The sequence below is a fragment of the Rana temporaria genome, chromosome 13 (genome assembly GCF_905171775.1).
Source record: "Rana temporaria chromosome 13, aRanTem1.1, whole genome shotgun sequence".
NCBI classification, from domain to species: Eukaryota; Metazoa; Chordata; class Amphibia; order Anura; family Ranidae; genus Rana; species Rana temporaria.
In genome coordinates, this window is record NC_053501.1 from 43,809,297 (window position 1) to 43,828,152 (window position 18,856).

An 18,856-nucleotide genomic window follows, 5' to 3' on the forward strand; every position below is an offset into this window, starting at 1 on the left:
ATATATATATATATATATATATATATATATATATGCAATATATATATATATATATATATATATATATATATGCAATATATATATATATATATATATATATATATATATATATATATATATATACCACATATAGTAAGGAAAACACAAAAGGTAATATATATTTATGTATAATGAGACATAGCAAAATATTTGTACACAGATGTTACATATGTATGTATATATATATATATATATATATATATATATATATATATATATATATATATATATATATATATATATATATATCATGGTTAGAGTGAGTATATATATATATATATTGCTATATATATATATGAGCAAAATATTTGTACACAGATGTTACATATGTGTTTATATATATATATATATATATATATATATATATATATATATATCATGGTTAGAGCGAGTATATATATATATATATATATATATATATATATATATATATATATATATATATATATATATATATATATATATATATATAAACACATATGTAACATCTGTGTACAAATATTTTGCTATGTCTCATTATACATAAATATATATTACCTTTTGTGTTTTCCTTACTATATGTGGTATATATATATATTGCATAGTTAGAGTTAAAAAAAAGATAATTAAATACATATAAATATATATATGTATATAAATAATAATAATATAAAAAAAATATATATATATATATATAGTCTTATTTTTTATTTATATTTAACAACTGTGTGCAAATATTCAACCATGTCTCAATATACTGCAAAATGTGTGTGTGTGTGTGTGTGTGTGTGTGTGTGTGTGTGTGTATATATATATATATATATATATATATATATATATATATATATACACACACATAATATACATATAGAGAGAGAGAGAGAAAGAGAGAGGGAGACTTGTCTTTTTTTCAACTTTAACTATGTAGCTATACAATATATGTATAACCAAGTATTTAAAATATAATAAATGTATTCAACATAGGCCAACACAGCAAAAGTATGCTTTTTCCATTTAGTAACCAGTATTAAAAAAGTGAACATAGAACCTCATTGGTCATTATTGGCAATAGCTTAGCAGGTCCATTTATCCCAGATCAGTCCTATCTATATATTTCCACATTTGACTAAAATTTAGGAAATCTTCATGTCCTAATATTAAAATATTTTCGACATGGTTAAGGAACAGCATAAAAAAACAGGGATTTTAGACTTAATTTTTATTTGAATACCTCTCAAAAAATATATATATAAAAAAATACAGAAATAGAAAAAATTTAAATCTGTGTTATTTTTAGCCCAGAACAGACTTTCCCTTGTAATCTCACAAGGCAATGCTCAGTAAGTAGGAGGACAAATTGTCTCTCCATGCTTTCACATTTTTTCCCCCCAGGTTGTTTGTTAGTAGCGATTACCTTTGCACTACCAAATATTTTATAACTTTTTATTTTATAAACCAAAGTGCACACACTTGCACATGGCTTTGCTTAATTAGATAAAATCAAATGTTTTTTTTTTTTTAGCATAATAATTCTAACTCATTTATAATAAAATGTAAAAAAAAAAAATAGTCAACTATACAAAAATGAATCAAATAATCCACTAAGGTGAGTTCACCCTATGCAGGCTAAAAAGAGCTCCCCGTTTATGTGACCGGTTACAAATCACAAAGGTAATCAGTTCGGCGAATAGATGGTTTTCCACTCACCGGTCAATCTGTTCGCCAGCAGCGAATCAGCAAATCTGAGTAGCTCTGTCAGTGGGAGCTCCTGCGGAGCTGGTGGTCCTGTGTACTAGTGGTTTGCACACAATAATTACATTAATATTAATAATAATATAGTGTCGATGAGCTCTTTGTAAACTGGATAATTTACTTACCTGACCTCAGTAGATTTGAAATTTACGTTGTAGGTAGTTTCTATATTTTACACTTTTTATTGATATGCTGCTGTTACCATGGATTTATGCACTTATTTATGTAGGTGCGAACATGATGGTTAGGCTAATCATGAGCTCCTTATTTCATGTGCCATGTTGTGCCATGTTGTGATCTATTCTGCCCCTCTTCTTCTCTATGGGGAAGTTGTTGCTAGGTGCCAGTACATCTGCTGATATCCAGGGTGCAGTGACACCGGTTATCTCTATGGCCTCTATAATATATAAACTTTCTCCACATCTTTTTCTGACATAGGAACAAAATTTGACGTTTTGACTGCCTTTCGCTACTATGATTTTTTATTGTTAGACACCTTCCTTATTTAAACACACATGTAATCTGTAATGGTTACACTCTAAGCAATGGCGCCTTATTTCATGGCAAGCTGTGATTTTGTCCTTGCCCAGCAGCTGCCAGTATCATCTCTTTATTATTTCTTCACATCATTTGTGCAGCTTTGGCCTCACTGTGCTATAGCAATGTATCCATACAGTATATACATTCATGATTTATGCAAGTTGTTGATTATAACACTTTATAATGGGCGCCTTTTTCACGTTATCTTTTCTGCCATTGTTGATGCCTGGTAACTGCCAGTATATCAGTTGGTATCCAGGGTGCAGTGACACCACTTTTACCTCCACCACCTCCAATATTTCCCAACAACTTTTCTGCGACAGAAATTTCAGCTTTGTCTGCATTGTGCTATAATAATATATTCATATAGATTTTTACTATTTATACCAGTGTGAGAGCAGTCTGGGTTGCGAATGGCAAAGGAAAGGTGCTATTTTCTGCCATTCTTGTCGTTGCCCAGCAGCTGCCAGTATATCAATTGGTATCCAGGGTGCAGTGACCCGAGTTTTATCACCTCCTTTACTTTCTCATATCTATTTCTGTGATCTGAAGGACAGCTTTGACCACTTTGTGCCATAATAATTGTTGCTTGGCAGCTGCCAGTATATAAGTTGGTATCCAGGGTGCAGCGACATCAGTTTTATTTCATTCACCAGCATTAATTCTCTTCATCTGTTTCTGTGCTCTGAAGAACAGCGTTGTAATAATATGTATATATATATATATATATATATATATATATATATATATATATATATATATATATATATATATATATATATATATATATATATATATATATATATATATATATATTATATACATATATACACACACACATATATACATTTTATTATTCGTGCAAGTTGTTGATGGGGATACTGGCGCCTTCTTTTATGACACTTTGCTGTTTTTTTCTGCCATTCTTGTTGTTGCTTAGCAACTGCCAGTATATCAGCTGGTATCCAGGGTGCAGTGACTTTTTATTTCTTCCATTATTTCTCCACTTCTATTTCTGTGATATGAATGACCGTTTTGACCACTATAATATTATATTTATATAGACAATATTATTTTTGCAAGTTGTAGATAGTTACACTTCAAGTAATGGTGCCTTAGCTGTTTTTTTTTCTTGCCATTCTTGTTGCTGCTTGGCAGCTGCCAGTATTACAGTTGGTATCCAAGGTGCAGGGAGACCAATTTTATCTCTATCAGTTCCATTATTTCTTCATGTATTTCTGTGATATGAATGCCAGTTTTGACCACCATGTGCTATTATAATATATTATATATATATATATATATATATATATATATATATATATATATATATATATATATATATATATATATATATACATTATTATTGTTGCAAGTTGTTGATGGGTACACTTTAAAAAAAGGCTCCTTCTTTTATGACACTTAGTAGTTTTTTTCTGCCTATCTTGTTGCTTAGAAACTGCCAGTATATCAGTGCAGTGACACCAGTTTTATCTCTGCCACCTTCTTTTTCTGCGATCTTGAAGGACAGAGTTTTCAGCTTTGGCCCCATTGTATGAATATCTTTGGAGAGTCCCTTTTTTTTCCCCCTCTCACTGTAAAATAAACATTTCTGACAAATTCTGGAATTCTAAGTATTTTCCGTATTTGTAATCCTTTCTTCAAACACAGCCTGGGCTTTCTTCTACAAAATCCGAGGGTCTCCAGTCTTTTAGAGAAATGCGATTTTCTATGTCTGCAGAGTCCTGGCTTTCCATGGATGGTGTGTCACCTCTAGGCTATCGATGGATGGGGTGTCACCTCTAGACTGTCCATGGATGGGGTGTCACCTCTATGCTGTCCATGGATGGGGTGTCACCTTTAGGCTATCGATGGATGGGGTGTCACCTCTATGCTGTCCATGGATGGGGTGTCACCTCTAGGCTATCGATGGATGGGGTGTCACCTCTATGCTGTCCATGGATGGAGTGTCACCTCTAGGCTATCGATGGATGGGGTGTCACCTCTATGCTGTCCATGGATGGAGTGTCACCTCTAGGCTATCGATGGATGGGGTGTCACCTCTATGCTGTCCATGGATGGGGTGTCACCTCTAGGCTATCGATGGATGGGGAGTCACCTCTATGCTGTCCATGGATGGGGTGTCACCTCTATGCTGTCCATGGATGGAGTGTCACCTCTAGATAATCCTTGGATGGGGTGTCACCTCTGTCCATGGATGGGGTGTCACCTCTAGGCTGTCCATGGATGGAGTGTCACCTCTAGATAGTGCTTGGATGGGGTGTCACCCCTGTCCATGGATCGGGTGTCACCTCTAGGCTGTCCATGGATGGGGTGTCACCTCTAGGCTGTCCATGGATGGGGTGCCACCTCTAGGCTGTCCATGGATGGGGTGTCACCTCTAGGCTGTTCATGGGTTCAGTGTCACCTTTAGGTGCCTGGTATCACCCCCACTCTGTGATTAATGACCTGGAGATGAGTGGTTTGTCTGGTTTTTGCACGGTGTCATTTTTTTCTGTACCTGACAAGTAATATTTTCCTTCCCCTATTGAAACTCCGACTATTTATCCCAACAACATACCCACGTCAACAGTGCTGTGATCGCTTCCATCCTCCATGTGGCTGTGTGAAATTCTCACATTGACGAGGCTGCAGGGCTGGGGAGCCAAGATATACACTCAGCACAAGTGTGACTGTGACCGCAATATTTTAATAACCTGATTTCATAGGCTGCACTTCTATCTGGGGTGAATGTGGCTGCACAGCAATATCACTGCAGCTCCTTTCTCCTGCTTCATCATCATCATCATGATAACTGACACATCATGTACTGACAGCAGCAGTAACCCATAGCAACCAATCAACATTTCACTTTCAATGATCTTGCCACTTTTGGAAACTGAAATCTGTCTGGTTGCTGGGGAGGTAGTACTTTTTGTAGGTGATAATTGCTCTTTGGACTGTTTTATTATATCAGATAGATTAGGAATATTAATGTTGCTACATTGCAAATGTTTCTCCTTTCACATTTTCCCCCAAAATCTCCAATTATCACTACAGTACATAATCTCTATACATTCCTTTAATTAAAGTCTTATTAGGGTTTGTTCACATGTGTTCACTATACTTGAGCACCACATGACTATTCTATACCCTATGACGCCCATGTGTGCGTTTACTTGCGTCAGTTTGCGGTCTTTGCATAGAGTACAGTTGTAGATGTCCTCATAGGACTGTGATGTTCATTGCAGATAGCAATAGGAACAATATACATTTTCCAATTATATGTATTATATATATAATAAAATATAATGCCTGTTAGGGACGTAAAAAATTTACTAATACGCATCTTTTTTTGTTTTTTTTTACGCACAAAGGTTCCAGAGTAACGATCAGTAAATACTTATAAAATTTGTCCTGTTTTATTCCAATACCTGCATCTGGCATACAAGTATACCTATGTGTTCTGATGCGGATTTTGCGTTGCGGATCTAAGCGCGGTGCATATTTACGCACTTGTGTGAATGTCCCCATTGTAAATAACCCAACTGCGTTCAGATCTGTAAATAAAAAAGGCTTGTAAATGCAGCTTTTTCCGGCCGTGTGAATGAAGATTATGGAATTGATTTACTAAAGGCAAATTGACTGTGCACTTTGCAGAGCTTTAAGAGCAGAAGTTCTGCCGACTTCCATCATCCAATCATGTGCAAGCAAAAATTCATATTTTTTTTTCCTTGCATGTGTATGGGTTTTCATTGTAAAGTGAAACTTTACCTTGTTTACTATGCTCTGGAGCATGGGTCTTCAAACTATGGCCCTCCAGTTGTTCAGGAACTACAATTCAAATCAGGCCTAGTCATGTCTGTGAATGTCAGAGTTTTATAATGTCTCATGGGATGTGTAGTTCCACAACAGCTGGAGGGCCGTAGTTTGACGATCCTTGCTCTGGAGCAACTGCACTAAATCAACCCGTTATCTTATGATGCAAATGTGTGTGTTTACATGCGTCAGCTTGCGTGTGCTTTTTATAGAGTGCAGTGATAGGTGTCCTCATAGGACTGTGATTTTCAGTGCAGATATGTGATCAAAAATGTAGGGATAGTAAAGTAATAATACATATTTTTCTAATATACTGTATGACATTACTGCTATTTTTCATTATTATGATGATGATGATGGTGATTATTATTATTATTATTATTATTATTATCAGTAGTAGTATACTACTATTTATATAAATTTTGAAACCAATAAAAAAAAATGTAATACATTTTTTTGCTAAAGCCTTACAGCAGGTTTAGTAAAAGTGCTTGGGCCCCTATGAAACATTAAAAGGATAATGTTTTCTAACTGTCAGCAATATTGCCCTATTGTCCTCCCTGATCAAATATTTAAATATAATTGCAGACATCAGATTGCAGTTTTTCCAATTTCTTGCTTCTACGACTTGACCAACAGCTGGCCATAGGGGTTAATGGCCTGCCCACAACCATGCAGGAAGACATGTAGGTCATGTAAGGTTACACAGGTCATTGGTTACCACTGCCCTAGACAGTTATGGTAGTGTTAAATGGGAAACAAGTTTCACCTGAGGTCTGTAGTTATATTTATACTTGTGATCATGGGGATAGGAGTAAATAATAGTATAGGAATACACTATATGTGGAATTTTATGTCAAGGTAAGGTTATCCTTTAATCTTCTAATGATGTATCCAATAGGGCTATTTAGTTGGAATGCATTGCTTTTATACAGTATACACATTAAACAGCCACACAATATATACAGTTATGGGGACTTTCCAAAATCACATGTTTTTTTAATTGGAATATTTTTTTTTAGAACCGTTTATGCTTATGGTATTATTCAGGGCCGCTGATAGGGGGACCACCAGCCCTCCTGTAGGGGGCCCAGGCACACAGAGGGGCCGGAACAGCAGAAGGAATCATTGTAGTCGGGCAGAGGGGCAATTACAGAAAGATGCCCCGTGCTGCTCTCTGCAGCAGCTGAAAGCCGGGTTCTCTGCCTCCCGTCGGAATTCAGCTGCTGCAGGGAGAGACACGGAGCATCGTTCCTTTATTTACTTCCCTGGCACTGATTCCCCTCCCAGGTCTGCCCACTTCTGATCCCCCATGTGCCCCCCTGTCACTGTGCCAAGCCCCCTCCCGTGGCACTGCTGGCATCCCTATCCTCTAAAACAAAAAAATGTAACAGTGTAACAGTGTAATAAATAATGTTTAAAAAAATTATACATTTTTGAAATCCAAATGTAAAAAAACTATTTAAAAAGGGCTAATTCACACAGGTTCTTTGTTAGGTTTGTATTGGCTAATAATACTTTTAGTGTATTTTTAGTGAAAAAAAATCATATATTGGGGGGGGGGGGGGGGGCGTCTGCCAGGTAGGCTGTACGGGGGCCCCATAATTTATAACAGCAGCCCTGGTATTATTATATACATATCATTTGTTCTGTGTTATATATTACCCGTATCACAGGAGTAGGTAACCTCTATACTCCAGCTATAGAGAAACTACAAATCCCATCATCTTTCTAAATCTGGGTGTCATGCCTGTCACTGTCTTGCAATGCATCGTGGGACTTGTAGTTCCACAACAGCTGGAGTGATGTTGCCTAACACTTATGTAAATGTTCACTTTTCATTGTGAACCTTCATTGAGATTAGTAAATACAGTGTAGCTGTGCTCACTTTAGAATTCCTAATCATTTACAAACAGAAGAGTAAAAAAATCTTTTTTTTGGAATGATCAGATGACAGAAGTGAACGCAGCTTCACGATTTTTACTAGTTCAGTGCACCCTCACCGTGCTAAGTGTGTTCATACTACTCACTACTATAATAGTAGAAGAGTTTGTTAACTCTTCTACTATTATAAATCAACTTGACTATTTGGGAACGGCTTTGAAGAAGTCTGTTCATTGCAGGCCCATCATTAATGCAGTACTGTATATACATTTCGAGAGACTTTCACCATCATCACTATATCACAAGGCTGCACAAAGTGCTGATTTACTAAGGAGTTGAAAATATTCACTCAATACATTAAATGAAGATTCACTTCAATTAGTCAATTGGGTGAAAAGCAAAGTACTTTTTTTAAATGTACTGTCTCCTTTAATTTTGTAAAACACTACAAACTGCTAGCGCTATATAAATCCTGCATGATAATAATAATTTCATTCAAACCCGATTGGGTAATTCAGTGAACACAGCTGCAATTTATTGGATGAAGATTTTCAGCTCCTCTGTCTCACAGAGGGAGAGTTACTAAAACTGGTGCACACTGATTCTGGTTTAGCTGTGCATAGTAACCAATCAGCTTCCAGGTTTATTGTCAAAACTTGATCGAACAAGCTGGAAATAAAAGCTGATTGGCTACTATGCACAGCTGCACCAAATTCTGTCTGCTCCAGTTTTAGTAAATATCCCCCAAAGTGTGTCAAGACTCCTAATTTGCACCCTGCGTGCCCATTTTCCAGTTCTGCTTTGGATTACTATCTTTATACAGTTTACACCAGCTAATACCACTCATTGTTTTGTGTATACATGTATTTCTCTAATTTAGCTTTGCATGTCTGACTAGGAAATCTAGAAAACCTGCATTTTAAATCCTTATCCAGGATGTGGTGTAAGGTTCACGCCAACCTTTCTGTTTTCATGCATGGCTAAATGCTACATGATCCTGCTGCCAACACACTGAGTAAGATGCACATCACACGTATTCATTTTGCATGAAAAGGTCTCTTTAGCTGAATAACGTATTAGGACTGGCATGTAACGTACTGTACAACATTTATATGTTTGTACTAAAGGAGTTAAGAAAGTTCACTCAATACATTGTGTGAATGTTCATTCCAGTTATCAGATAGTGATGAAAAGCAAATTCCTGTTTATTTATTTAATCTGCACATCAATGGGCATTCACGTAGGGGTTGATTTACTAAAATGTGAGTGCAAAATCTGGTGCAGCTCTGCATAGAAACCAATTAGATTCCAGTTTGTTTTTGCTAACGCTTAATTGAACAAGCTGAAGTTAGAAGCTGATTGGCTACCGTGCATAGCTGCACCAGGTTTTGCACTCTCCAGTTTTAGTAAATAAACCTCATAGTTGTACACTAAAGTGAATACAGGCATACCCTGCTTTTAAATACACATTGGGGTTTATTTACTAAAGCTGGAAAGTGGGAAATCAGGCTCACTTCTGCATATAAACCAATGAGCTTCTAACCCCAGATTGTTCAATTAAGCCTGGTAATAAAACCTGGAAGCTCATTGTTTTTTGTGCAGAAGTGAGCCTGATTTTGCACTTTCCAGCTTTAGTAAATAAATCCCATTGTGTACTTAAAAGTGGGGTATTCCTGTACAGGCATACCCCACTTTAAAGTACACAATGAGGTTTATTTGCTATAGCTGGAGAGTGCAAAATCAGGCTCACTTCTGCATAACAACCAATGAGCTTTCAGGTTTTATTACCAGGCCTAATTGACCAAGCTGGGGTTAGAAGCTCATTGGTTTCTGTGCAGAAGTGAGCCTGATTTTCCACTCTCCAGCTATAGAAAATAAACTCATTGTGTACATAAAGTGGGGTATGCCTGTACGTACTAACACAATTTAATAAATGAAGATTAAGAACCCCCTTTAGGTAATGAACTTCAGAGTCCCAGGCCCCATGCACACTGGGCTTAAAAAAACTCCAGTTCCCTTGGAAAAAACAAAACGCTTGTATAGAGCGTTTTTATACATGTTTAGGCAAGTTTAGGAGTGTTTAGCGTTTAATATGCTAGAAAGCTCCAATCAAAAAACAGAGTTTTTTTTCCTGCTTTTAAATGCTTAGCTCAAAATATGCATCTATATGCCTCTAATCACCCTAATGTGCATGGACACATAAGATAACATTGAGCTGCTTCTTCAGGCAGAACACAAAACTCCTATGTATGTGGAGTTCTGTCATCGATTCTAATAAAAAAAAAATTAAAAAGGCATACATAGTCTGTTTCAAAGAACTTGCATTTAGATACATAAAAAAGAGAAACATGACCAAAACAAAACACCAAATAAAATTATGTCAATTATCTAAGTTTTGGTCCGCATTTAGGTACATAAAAAAGAGAAAACCAACCAAAACAAAGCACCAAAATAAAAAAAGTTAATAATCTAGGTTTTGGTCCATTTATGACGTCACAGTATAAGCAGAATATAAGAGGCAAAAAATAAATAAATTGTAAACTGAATAGAGACTGTGCCTGACATTAATATGTATTATATTTCCAGGTATAGTCATTCTGTAGTATACAGTATTCTCCTATTTTATACACATGCTGTTCCTATTAGCAGTGTGTTTCACAGTATTAGTCATAAGGACATTTCTTACTCTAGGTTGCAGATGCTAAAAACACGCACAGCGATTCATTTTATTACCTATGGAAAAAGAAGACAAAAAAGGAATTTTTATTATTCTTAATGTTTTATTGGAGTTTGTGAGTTGCATTTTCGCAGTGTTTGGTGAGCCCGGTTCTAGACGATAACACATAGCTCATCAGCTACAAGTAGCATAGACTTGCCTCTGTACATACGAATGTATTAGTAACACTTGCCCTTTTTCTCCCCAGACACGTCGCCCTATCACAGCCCCAAGTTGGAAGAATGGAGCAGTCTAAGTAGGAACAGTTTTCAATCTTCACAGCACATGCTCAACGGGTTGGAAAAGAGTTCCCTTGAACAGGAAGTCAAATACAGCCAGGTAAAGGGGGTGAGAGATAATTATTAGGGATTGGGGGGCATAACAAACATTTGGAACTCATCAATGCTACACAGTGCACATTATTGTGTGCATAATGCATGTACACTGGTGTGTAATGTGAATGCACGCTGCCGTGGGCTGCAATACACTGTTAAAACACATTGCAATGCTTGCTTTTTTTACTTCAATTGTGCTGCAGTACATTGCAATGCATTACAGAACATCCGAATGTACAGCGCAAAAATAAATATGTCAGTTTTCAGTGCACACCAACACAGGGTGTTAATGTGAATTGAAACCATAGGAGATAAGGCCAATTACCTTGTTGTTGCACTGGGACTATTTTGGGCAATGCTTTTCAATGTAATCCAATGCTGCTGGGGTAAATGAGCCCTAACACTAATTATTCATGGCTACACTCTGAACTAGATAAATGCATATTGGGGACAATTTCTTAATGGAAATCTTTTTGCAGCCAATGAGATTTCTTCTAATAAATGACGCAGTTGAGTACCATTTTAACTTTATCTTCGCACTAACAGTTATTTTTTCAGAACAAGCTTTTAGGGGTCTACGTCCTTTGTATGCAACCTATCAGTACTGCTTAGACCTAGAAGAAGAGGGTAGACCCTTGAAAGGAAACAAAAAACTGTTAAACAAATTATCATGGACAGTACTCAACTGAGCTGTTGCAAGTGCACTATTACAACTACAATGACTTGTAATAAATGAGGATTTTATTTCCTAGTATAATGAATGTCCCACATTGCACATAGATATAAAGATGGCCAATCTAGTTGCACAATCACCTTTGAAATTTTTAACATTTATGAAGCGTAAGGACTTATGCAATTGGATATGAATTAAACAGAGTGAGGATGGCTTACTAAATGTGTAGAGTCTTTTCACTATTTAAAGTCTTTTCACCAATTAAATGATTAAATAAAAGTCCTTTTTTTTAACTGCCTCTTGTACATGATTGGGTATTCAAAGTAAACACAGTTGCAACTTATTCACTAACATTGACTTTTCTAGATGAACAACTCCTTTAGTAATTAAAGCCCATTGCATAGATAGGTCCCTATACTACATAGCTGTAAATTTAATGGAGACTATATAGAGGGATTGTACTATTAAAATTAACATGTTCAGACAGATTTAGAAAGCCAGAGATTTGTGAATAATTATTTGAATAGTATAAATGATTTTCTGCACAAATGGTTTTTCATACAAATACTCATTCACACCAGAAATGGTCGTGATTTTTTATATGAAGAATATAATTTGTCACAAATATACGTATCATAGTGGTAGATAAGATTGAAAGCGTGTTTTATTGTAGGGGTATTATTGTTATTCATGCTAGTTATTATCATGAAACAATTAACCTAAAGATGGAAAAATTGCCCCACAAAACAACTGTTCACGCAACCAAAAATTAATGAAAAACTCAAATTTTATCTACAAAAGATCTTTTGTATGAATGATCTTTCTTTTAGCCTAAAGCTGGATACACACTATACAACTTTTGTTGTTAGATTCCCTTTAGATTTACCTTCACCTATGTAGTGCAAGGGCCTTCCTGATTGCATACAAATTGAAAGTGTTTAGGTTTGACCTCATATTATAAGGTTTTGGTAAATCCAAAGGAAAAAAAATCGAAAGAAAATTGTATAGTATGTATCCAGCTTAAATTGCTTGTGTCTTTAGACTGCTATCTTATAGGCACTCCAAGTGTAGAATTGTATTGTTTCTTCTAGAATATAAAAAAAATACACAAGGTTGATTTAAAATAATAAAAAGCTTAAACAAGAAAAACTAGAGCAAAAAGTAGACCCGTTGTCCATTTTCATCTTTTATCTTCTGGAGAGATGACATAAGGAATTTGACTAGTAACCTCTATCAGGCATATTTACAACAGTTTTCTTTGTTCTGGTGCTTATAATTTAGGAAGTATGTCATGTGAACATGTCCAACTGAACCTGACGAGCACAGTAAAACAAATAATTGTTTAAAATTAATAATATAATGGAAGTAGTCCTAAGCACAGAGATGAGGTATTTTTGTGGTTGTAGAAGGATAGATTCATGCAGTAGCTAGTATGACATTAAATGTAAAAAAATATATATTGTAGAAGCCAACTCTGCAGGGACTTTCTGAACTAGAATTGGCAACAGGATAAAATATATATGTTATTTGACAGCTGGTCAGCATTAAAAGTTCTTGGTATTATGCTGATCCAGGAAAGTGTCTAGAGGACAGATTAGGGTCATGTGGAAATTCATATCATCTAAAGAAAAGCTGGACTTTGCTTTTTCTTTTCATTCTCTCTTGATCAGGAATAGTTTTGAGGATGCTTGGTTGATGGACGCGTGTCCTTGCTTTAGCTTCTTATGTGAATAATTTTAATATATGGTTACTACAAATAAATACTTATATAATACGTGCACAAAAAACATTACAACATTCTCAGTACTTCTTCATACCCAAATAGACTAAACACTCCTTGGAGCTATTCTTGGTGCCAACATTTGGACCAAGAGTTTTTCGTGGGCAATTTTGGGGTGGGTGCAAGTACATTTCTAAAAAATATCCAAAGAATCGCTGGTGTGGTCATTTTATGTATGTTCCAGTAATATTTTTGTAATGTCAATAATATTACTGTTATAGATGAAAAATAAACCTTTACGAGCTATGTTAAAATTCTAAGAGTTAAGTTTAAGTGTTTGTATTTGGGATAAGATTAGGGGTTAGGTCAAGAGTAAATATTAAATATAACGTTTAGTGGTTAGGTAAAGGTTTTGGGAATTAGGTTAAAGTTATCAATTTGAAGGGTTAGGGGTTTTGGTTAAGGTTATTAATTGGGTTTATTGGTTGAAGGTTTAGGGTTAGATTTTAGCTTCAGTGTTCATGTTAAGGGTTAGGTTTACAGGTTTGGTCAATGTTAATATTTAGGTTTAGGTGGTTAAGTTTTGATTTGAGAGTTAGGTGTATGTTAAGGGTTAAGTTGAAGGTTTAAGCTGAAGTTTGGATAATGTTTACAATGAAGGGGTTAGGTTTTAGGTAATAGTAAGTTACTTATGTTAACAATTTAAGTTCAATAAGTAATGGTTTCAGGTAAAACAATTTTTTTTTCTGAACTTCCCTTGTTGTTTTTTAGCTGTAGAATGTATCTGTCAAAAGATATCACCCCAATTTTATGAGGCCTGAATTTAATGTACCACCTTGGTATCTAGGCCACATTTAATTTAGGAACTGTATGTTCCCCCCTTACTATGACTGTATAATTAACTGACCGTGTGATTAATCATTCATACTCTGAATGGTCTAGGGTTGTTAGTGGTGTACCCTAAGATTCAGTGTTGGGAACCTTACTTTTTAACATATTTATAAATGATATAGGTTCTGGGATTTAAAGTATTTAAGTATTTTTAGATAAAACCAAGCTATGCAGTGAAATAACGTCTTTTACGGGATGTCTCAAACTTACAAGCCGACCTCAATGCACTGTTTAATTGGGCAACTATGTGGCAAATGAGGTTTAATGTTGATAAATGTAACGTTATGCACTTGGGGGGCTAAGAATATTCATGCATCATACATACTAGGTGGAGTACAACTGGGGGAATCAATGGCGGAGAAGGATGTGGGGGTTTTGGTAGATCATAAGCCAGGGTTTTGGGTAGTTCATATATGTTACTAGCATGATGATGAAGGGGAAGAGAGAAACCAGAGGACATAAACATTTAAGCTGATTAAGCTCCAGTTTTTAACAACTGGTTGTTTATTTTATTTATCATTAAATAATTCATATAAGCCAGTTTAATGATATTTTAAAATCAAACATTACATCAATATGAGCGTAGTATGTATATAATACCTTTATAGTGGATGGAGAGTTGTCCAATTGCATTATGACATTTTTTGGAAAGTGCAGCAGGCCTATGTTGCAATATTTTCTTTTTTAATGGCTGTTTTTTTTTTCTGTGACAAGTGCAAACTGACGCAGCACCCAAGGTTTTGGGGTAAACGATACCTTTGCTAAAATTTCCCATGCGTTCTTTTTTTTTTTGCCACGAGCTTCCCACGTCTAAAAGAGCCATGTATGTTTTCAAAGGACAAAAATAAATACACAGAGCTATTATTATAATGGCCACAGTGAGGCCAAGTTTTGGACCATTGCTCATGGCCCAGTCGTTACCTACAATTATCATGAGATAAATGGGGCTAGCATTTCTCAGTGCTTAAAATGTGTAGCCTTTGTCTAAGAACTCAACCTGCTTGCTGGCAAAATTCTATAGACAACAGTAAAGCTGTTAATGTAAAGTACTCAGCTGCAACAATAAAGAGCCTTCCCGCAGGAGGGGGTTCAACATAAAACGTAGAAGATGTTGGAGAACTGTCTGAAGAATAAAAATGATTGGTACCACCAATGTGTGCCAATTTTTTCCTATATGTCTATGGGTACTTCATATGTCAGAAGACCCTGGCTAAAGAGGGGCACAACCACAAAAGTATATATATTAGCTACCGGTATATACTAGACTACCATTCTATGGGCATGATTGAATATAGATTTACATTTCTTTATTTACTCAAGTGAACCTGTATTTATTTAGAAAATCCAATAATGTGCATAACAATGTAAAAATAGGTATTTTCTTTGTATTTGATTGGATGACTGAAGTGAATGCAGCTTCTTCAGCAAATCATCTCCAATGTGTTCATATGTTTTAAAACAATTGGCTGCCAGGCTGCATGTGGACCCCAAAATTCAATCTACTGACTGCGACAATGTTTAAACTAGCCACACATATACTTGATCTACTTTAGATTAGAGATTGCCACATATCGTTTTTCAATTTTTTTCCCCAAGGGTGTTTTTTTACACGAGTGCAGAGATCTATTCCTTAGGGAACACAGAAAAATACTAAATTGTTGACTGAGATTTTCAAGAATGCTTTAAAATGTTTGCAACCAATGATGCACACATTTGATGCCCCCAAATACTTGTTATTACACGTTTGTTAACTGCTCCAGTCCTGAATAATCACTGGTGATGAGACCTGCCGACGAAAGGGGCCAAACATGGCATGCCTTAGGGATATTCCTTCCTGGGAGGCATTCTCACTGAGATTCATATTAGTGCATACGTTTCTTCAAACCACAAAAGCCTCCTCTATAACACAGCAATAGAAAAATTTGCATTAACATGTCCCATATTAAATTCGCTTCAAAATGAATCATGCTTATATTCTGAAACCACAGAGCTATCACAATAAATACTTGCAAGTAACGAATGGCTTAAATCCTTTACTAATTCAAACCAACCGCTATAGTAATGACTCCATATAATATATCTATAGTAAAAGTAGTCAATCTTGGTGTGTAAAACTACAAATGGTTGATTAATAACTGTACTTTCAATCACTGGTCTCTAGAGCTCTTTAAAAAGATTATTTGTAAACCAGAATCGTATGCATTCATTGTAATAGAATATACACATTTATTTACATATGCATTTGTATAATCAGGGCTAAGTAGTCACCCTACTATGCTGAGCTTAAGTAAAAGTATTTATTAAAGTGGGTAAAGCAGACCTTGAAGAGCCATCCTGAACTGAATACATGTTGTAGTATATAACACCCAATATAATCATTTATTTTCTAATCATGACGCAAATCTATGGCCTACATCAGGGGTCTCCAAACTATGGCCCTTCAGTTGTTCAAGAACTACAATTCCCACCATGCCTAGTCATGTCTGTGAATGTCAGAGTTTTACAATGCCTCATGGGACCTGTAGCTCTGCAACAGCTGGAGGGCCATTGTTTGAAGATCCCTGGCCTACATAAATGGTCCTGGAGAGCAGCCTTTCTCAACCAAAGTTCCTCCAATGGTTGCTATGGGTTCCTTGAGCAATGAGCAATTTCTGCTTCTCAGGCCTCGTACACACAACCGTTTTACAAACGGTCGTGTGTATGTTTTTCGTCGAGAAAACTGTTGTGAATCTCGACGAGAAAAAAGAGAACATGCTCTCTTTTTTCTCGTCCGGAGCCTCAGTTTCCTCGTCGTGTTTCTCGTCGGGCTGGTTAACGACGAGAAACACGTTTGTGTGTCTGCTTAGAAACCCGCGCATGCTCAGAATAAAGTATGAGACGGGAGCTCACGTTCGGTAAAAGTAGCGTTTGTAATGGATATAGCACATTAGTCATGCTGTAACAGACTGAAAAACGCGTATCGTCTCTCATTAGACTTTTACTAACACGTGGTAACACAAGATTAGCAAAAACAGCCCCAAGGGTGGCGCCAGTGGTATCAAACTTCACCTTTATAGTGCCGTCGTACGTGTTGTACATCACTGCGGTTGAGAACGACGAGATTTTGTCTTGACAGTGTGTATGCAAAGAAAGCTTGACAAGATTCTCGACAAGCCTGTCAAAAAACTCGTTGAGGAAAACGATGTTTCTTTTATGACGAGATTCTCAGTCGTGTGTAAGAGGCCTCAGATATGTAGTCACTGACACCAATTATCTTTTTAGCTACCTATAAAGAGAGCATTCTTCCCACTCACCAATAATGTAAGAAGCTCCCTTCCCACTGACCACCAGGCTAATGTATAGTGAACTGTAGATAAAGTAATTATCAGCAGGGGTTCCCTGAGACCTGAAAGTTATTTTAAGGGTTCCTTTGTGTCAAAAACGTTGGGTAAGGCTGCTGTAGAGTATAAAACCAGCTGTATATAATGGTATAATATATAAAGATAATGTGTTTAACCTGCCTAGCGGTATTCTGAGTCTGGCTTGGGGTGAAATTTCAGTACCATTAGCAGTAACCCTGAGCCAGACTCGGGATCGCATTGCAGGATACAGGGAGAGTTACTTACCTTGTCCCCTGGATCCTGCGATGTCTCCCCACTGTGTGTGTGAGCTGTCTCCTCGCCAGATTCACACAGTGCCCGTGTGCCGCCGAGCTCCGTTCCCTGCAACGTTGCGACACACGGGGGCGGAGATCGGCGCCAAATTCAAAAAAGTAAAAACACAGTCCATATACAGTACACTGTAATCTTACAGATTACAGTACTGTATAAAATAAATACACATCTCCTTTGTCTCTAGTGATCTGTCCAGTGTCCTGCATGCAGTTTTATATTATAAATGCTGTTTTTTCTGCCTGGAAACTGGAGATTGTCCATAGCAACCAAAAAGTGTCCCTTTATGTCAAAAGTTACATAGTTAGTTACATAGTTATTCAGGTTGAAGACACAAGTCCATCCAGTTCAACCATAAAAAAATTAAATAAAACATAATAATATCATACAACCCCATATACCCAATTGTATACCCACAGTTGATCCAGAGGAAGACAAAAAACCCCAGTAGAGCATGATCCAATTTGCTACAGCAGGGAAAAAAATTCCTTGCTGATCCCCCGAGAGGCAATCGGATTTACCCTGGATCAACTTTACCTATAAATGTTAGTACTAGTTATATTATGTACATTTAGGAAAGAAACCATGCCTTTCTTAAAGCAATCTACTGAGCTGGCCAGAACCACCTCTGGAGGGAGTCTGTTCCACATTTTTACAGCTCTCACCGTGAAGAAACCTTTCCATATTTGGAGATGAAATCTCTTCTCCTCTCGACGTAAAGAGTGCCCCCTTGTCTTTTGCGTTGACCGTAAAGTGAATAACTCAACACCATGTTTACTATATGGACCCCTTATATATTTGTACATGTTGATCATATCCCTCCTTATTCTCCTCTTCTCAAGAGAGAATAAATTCAGT

The 18,856-nt window shown here is 36.3% G+C and overlaps 1 protein-coding gene across 2 annotated transcripts in view; it reads left to right on the top strand.

Moving 5' to 3' along the window:
- The window catches only part of PAX9 (paired box 9), a 71,611-nt gene that overhangs the window by 5,723 nt on the left and 47,032 nt on the right, over positions 1-18,856 (top strand). For both annotated transcript variants that reach the window (XM_040332102.1, XM_040332101.1), the window contains exon 3: positions 10,938-11,068. In XM_040332102.1, coding sequence (XP_040188036.1) covers positions 10,938-11,068 — 131 coding nt within the window. The remainder of the gene's footprint in view (positions 1-10,937; positions 11,069-18,856) is intronic.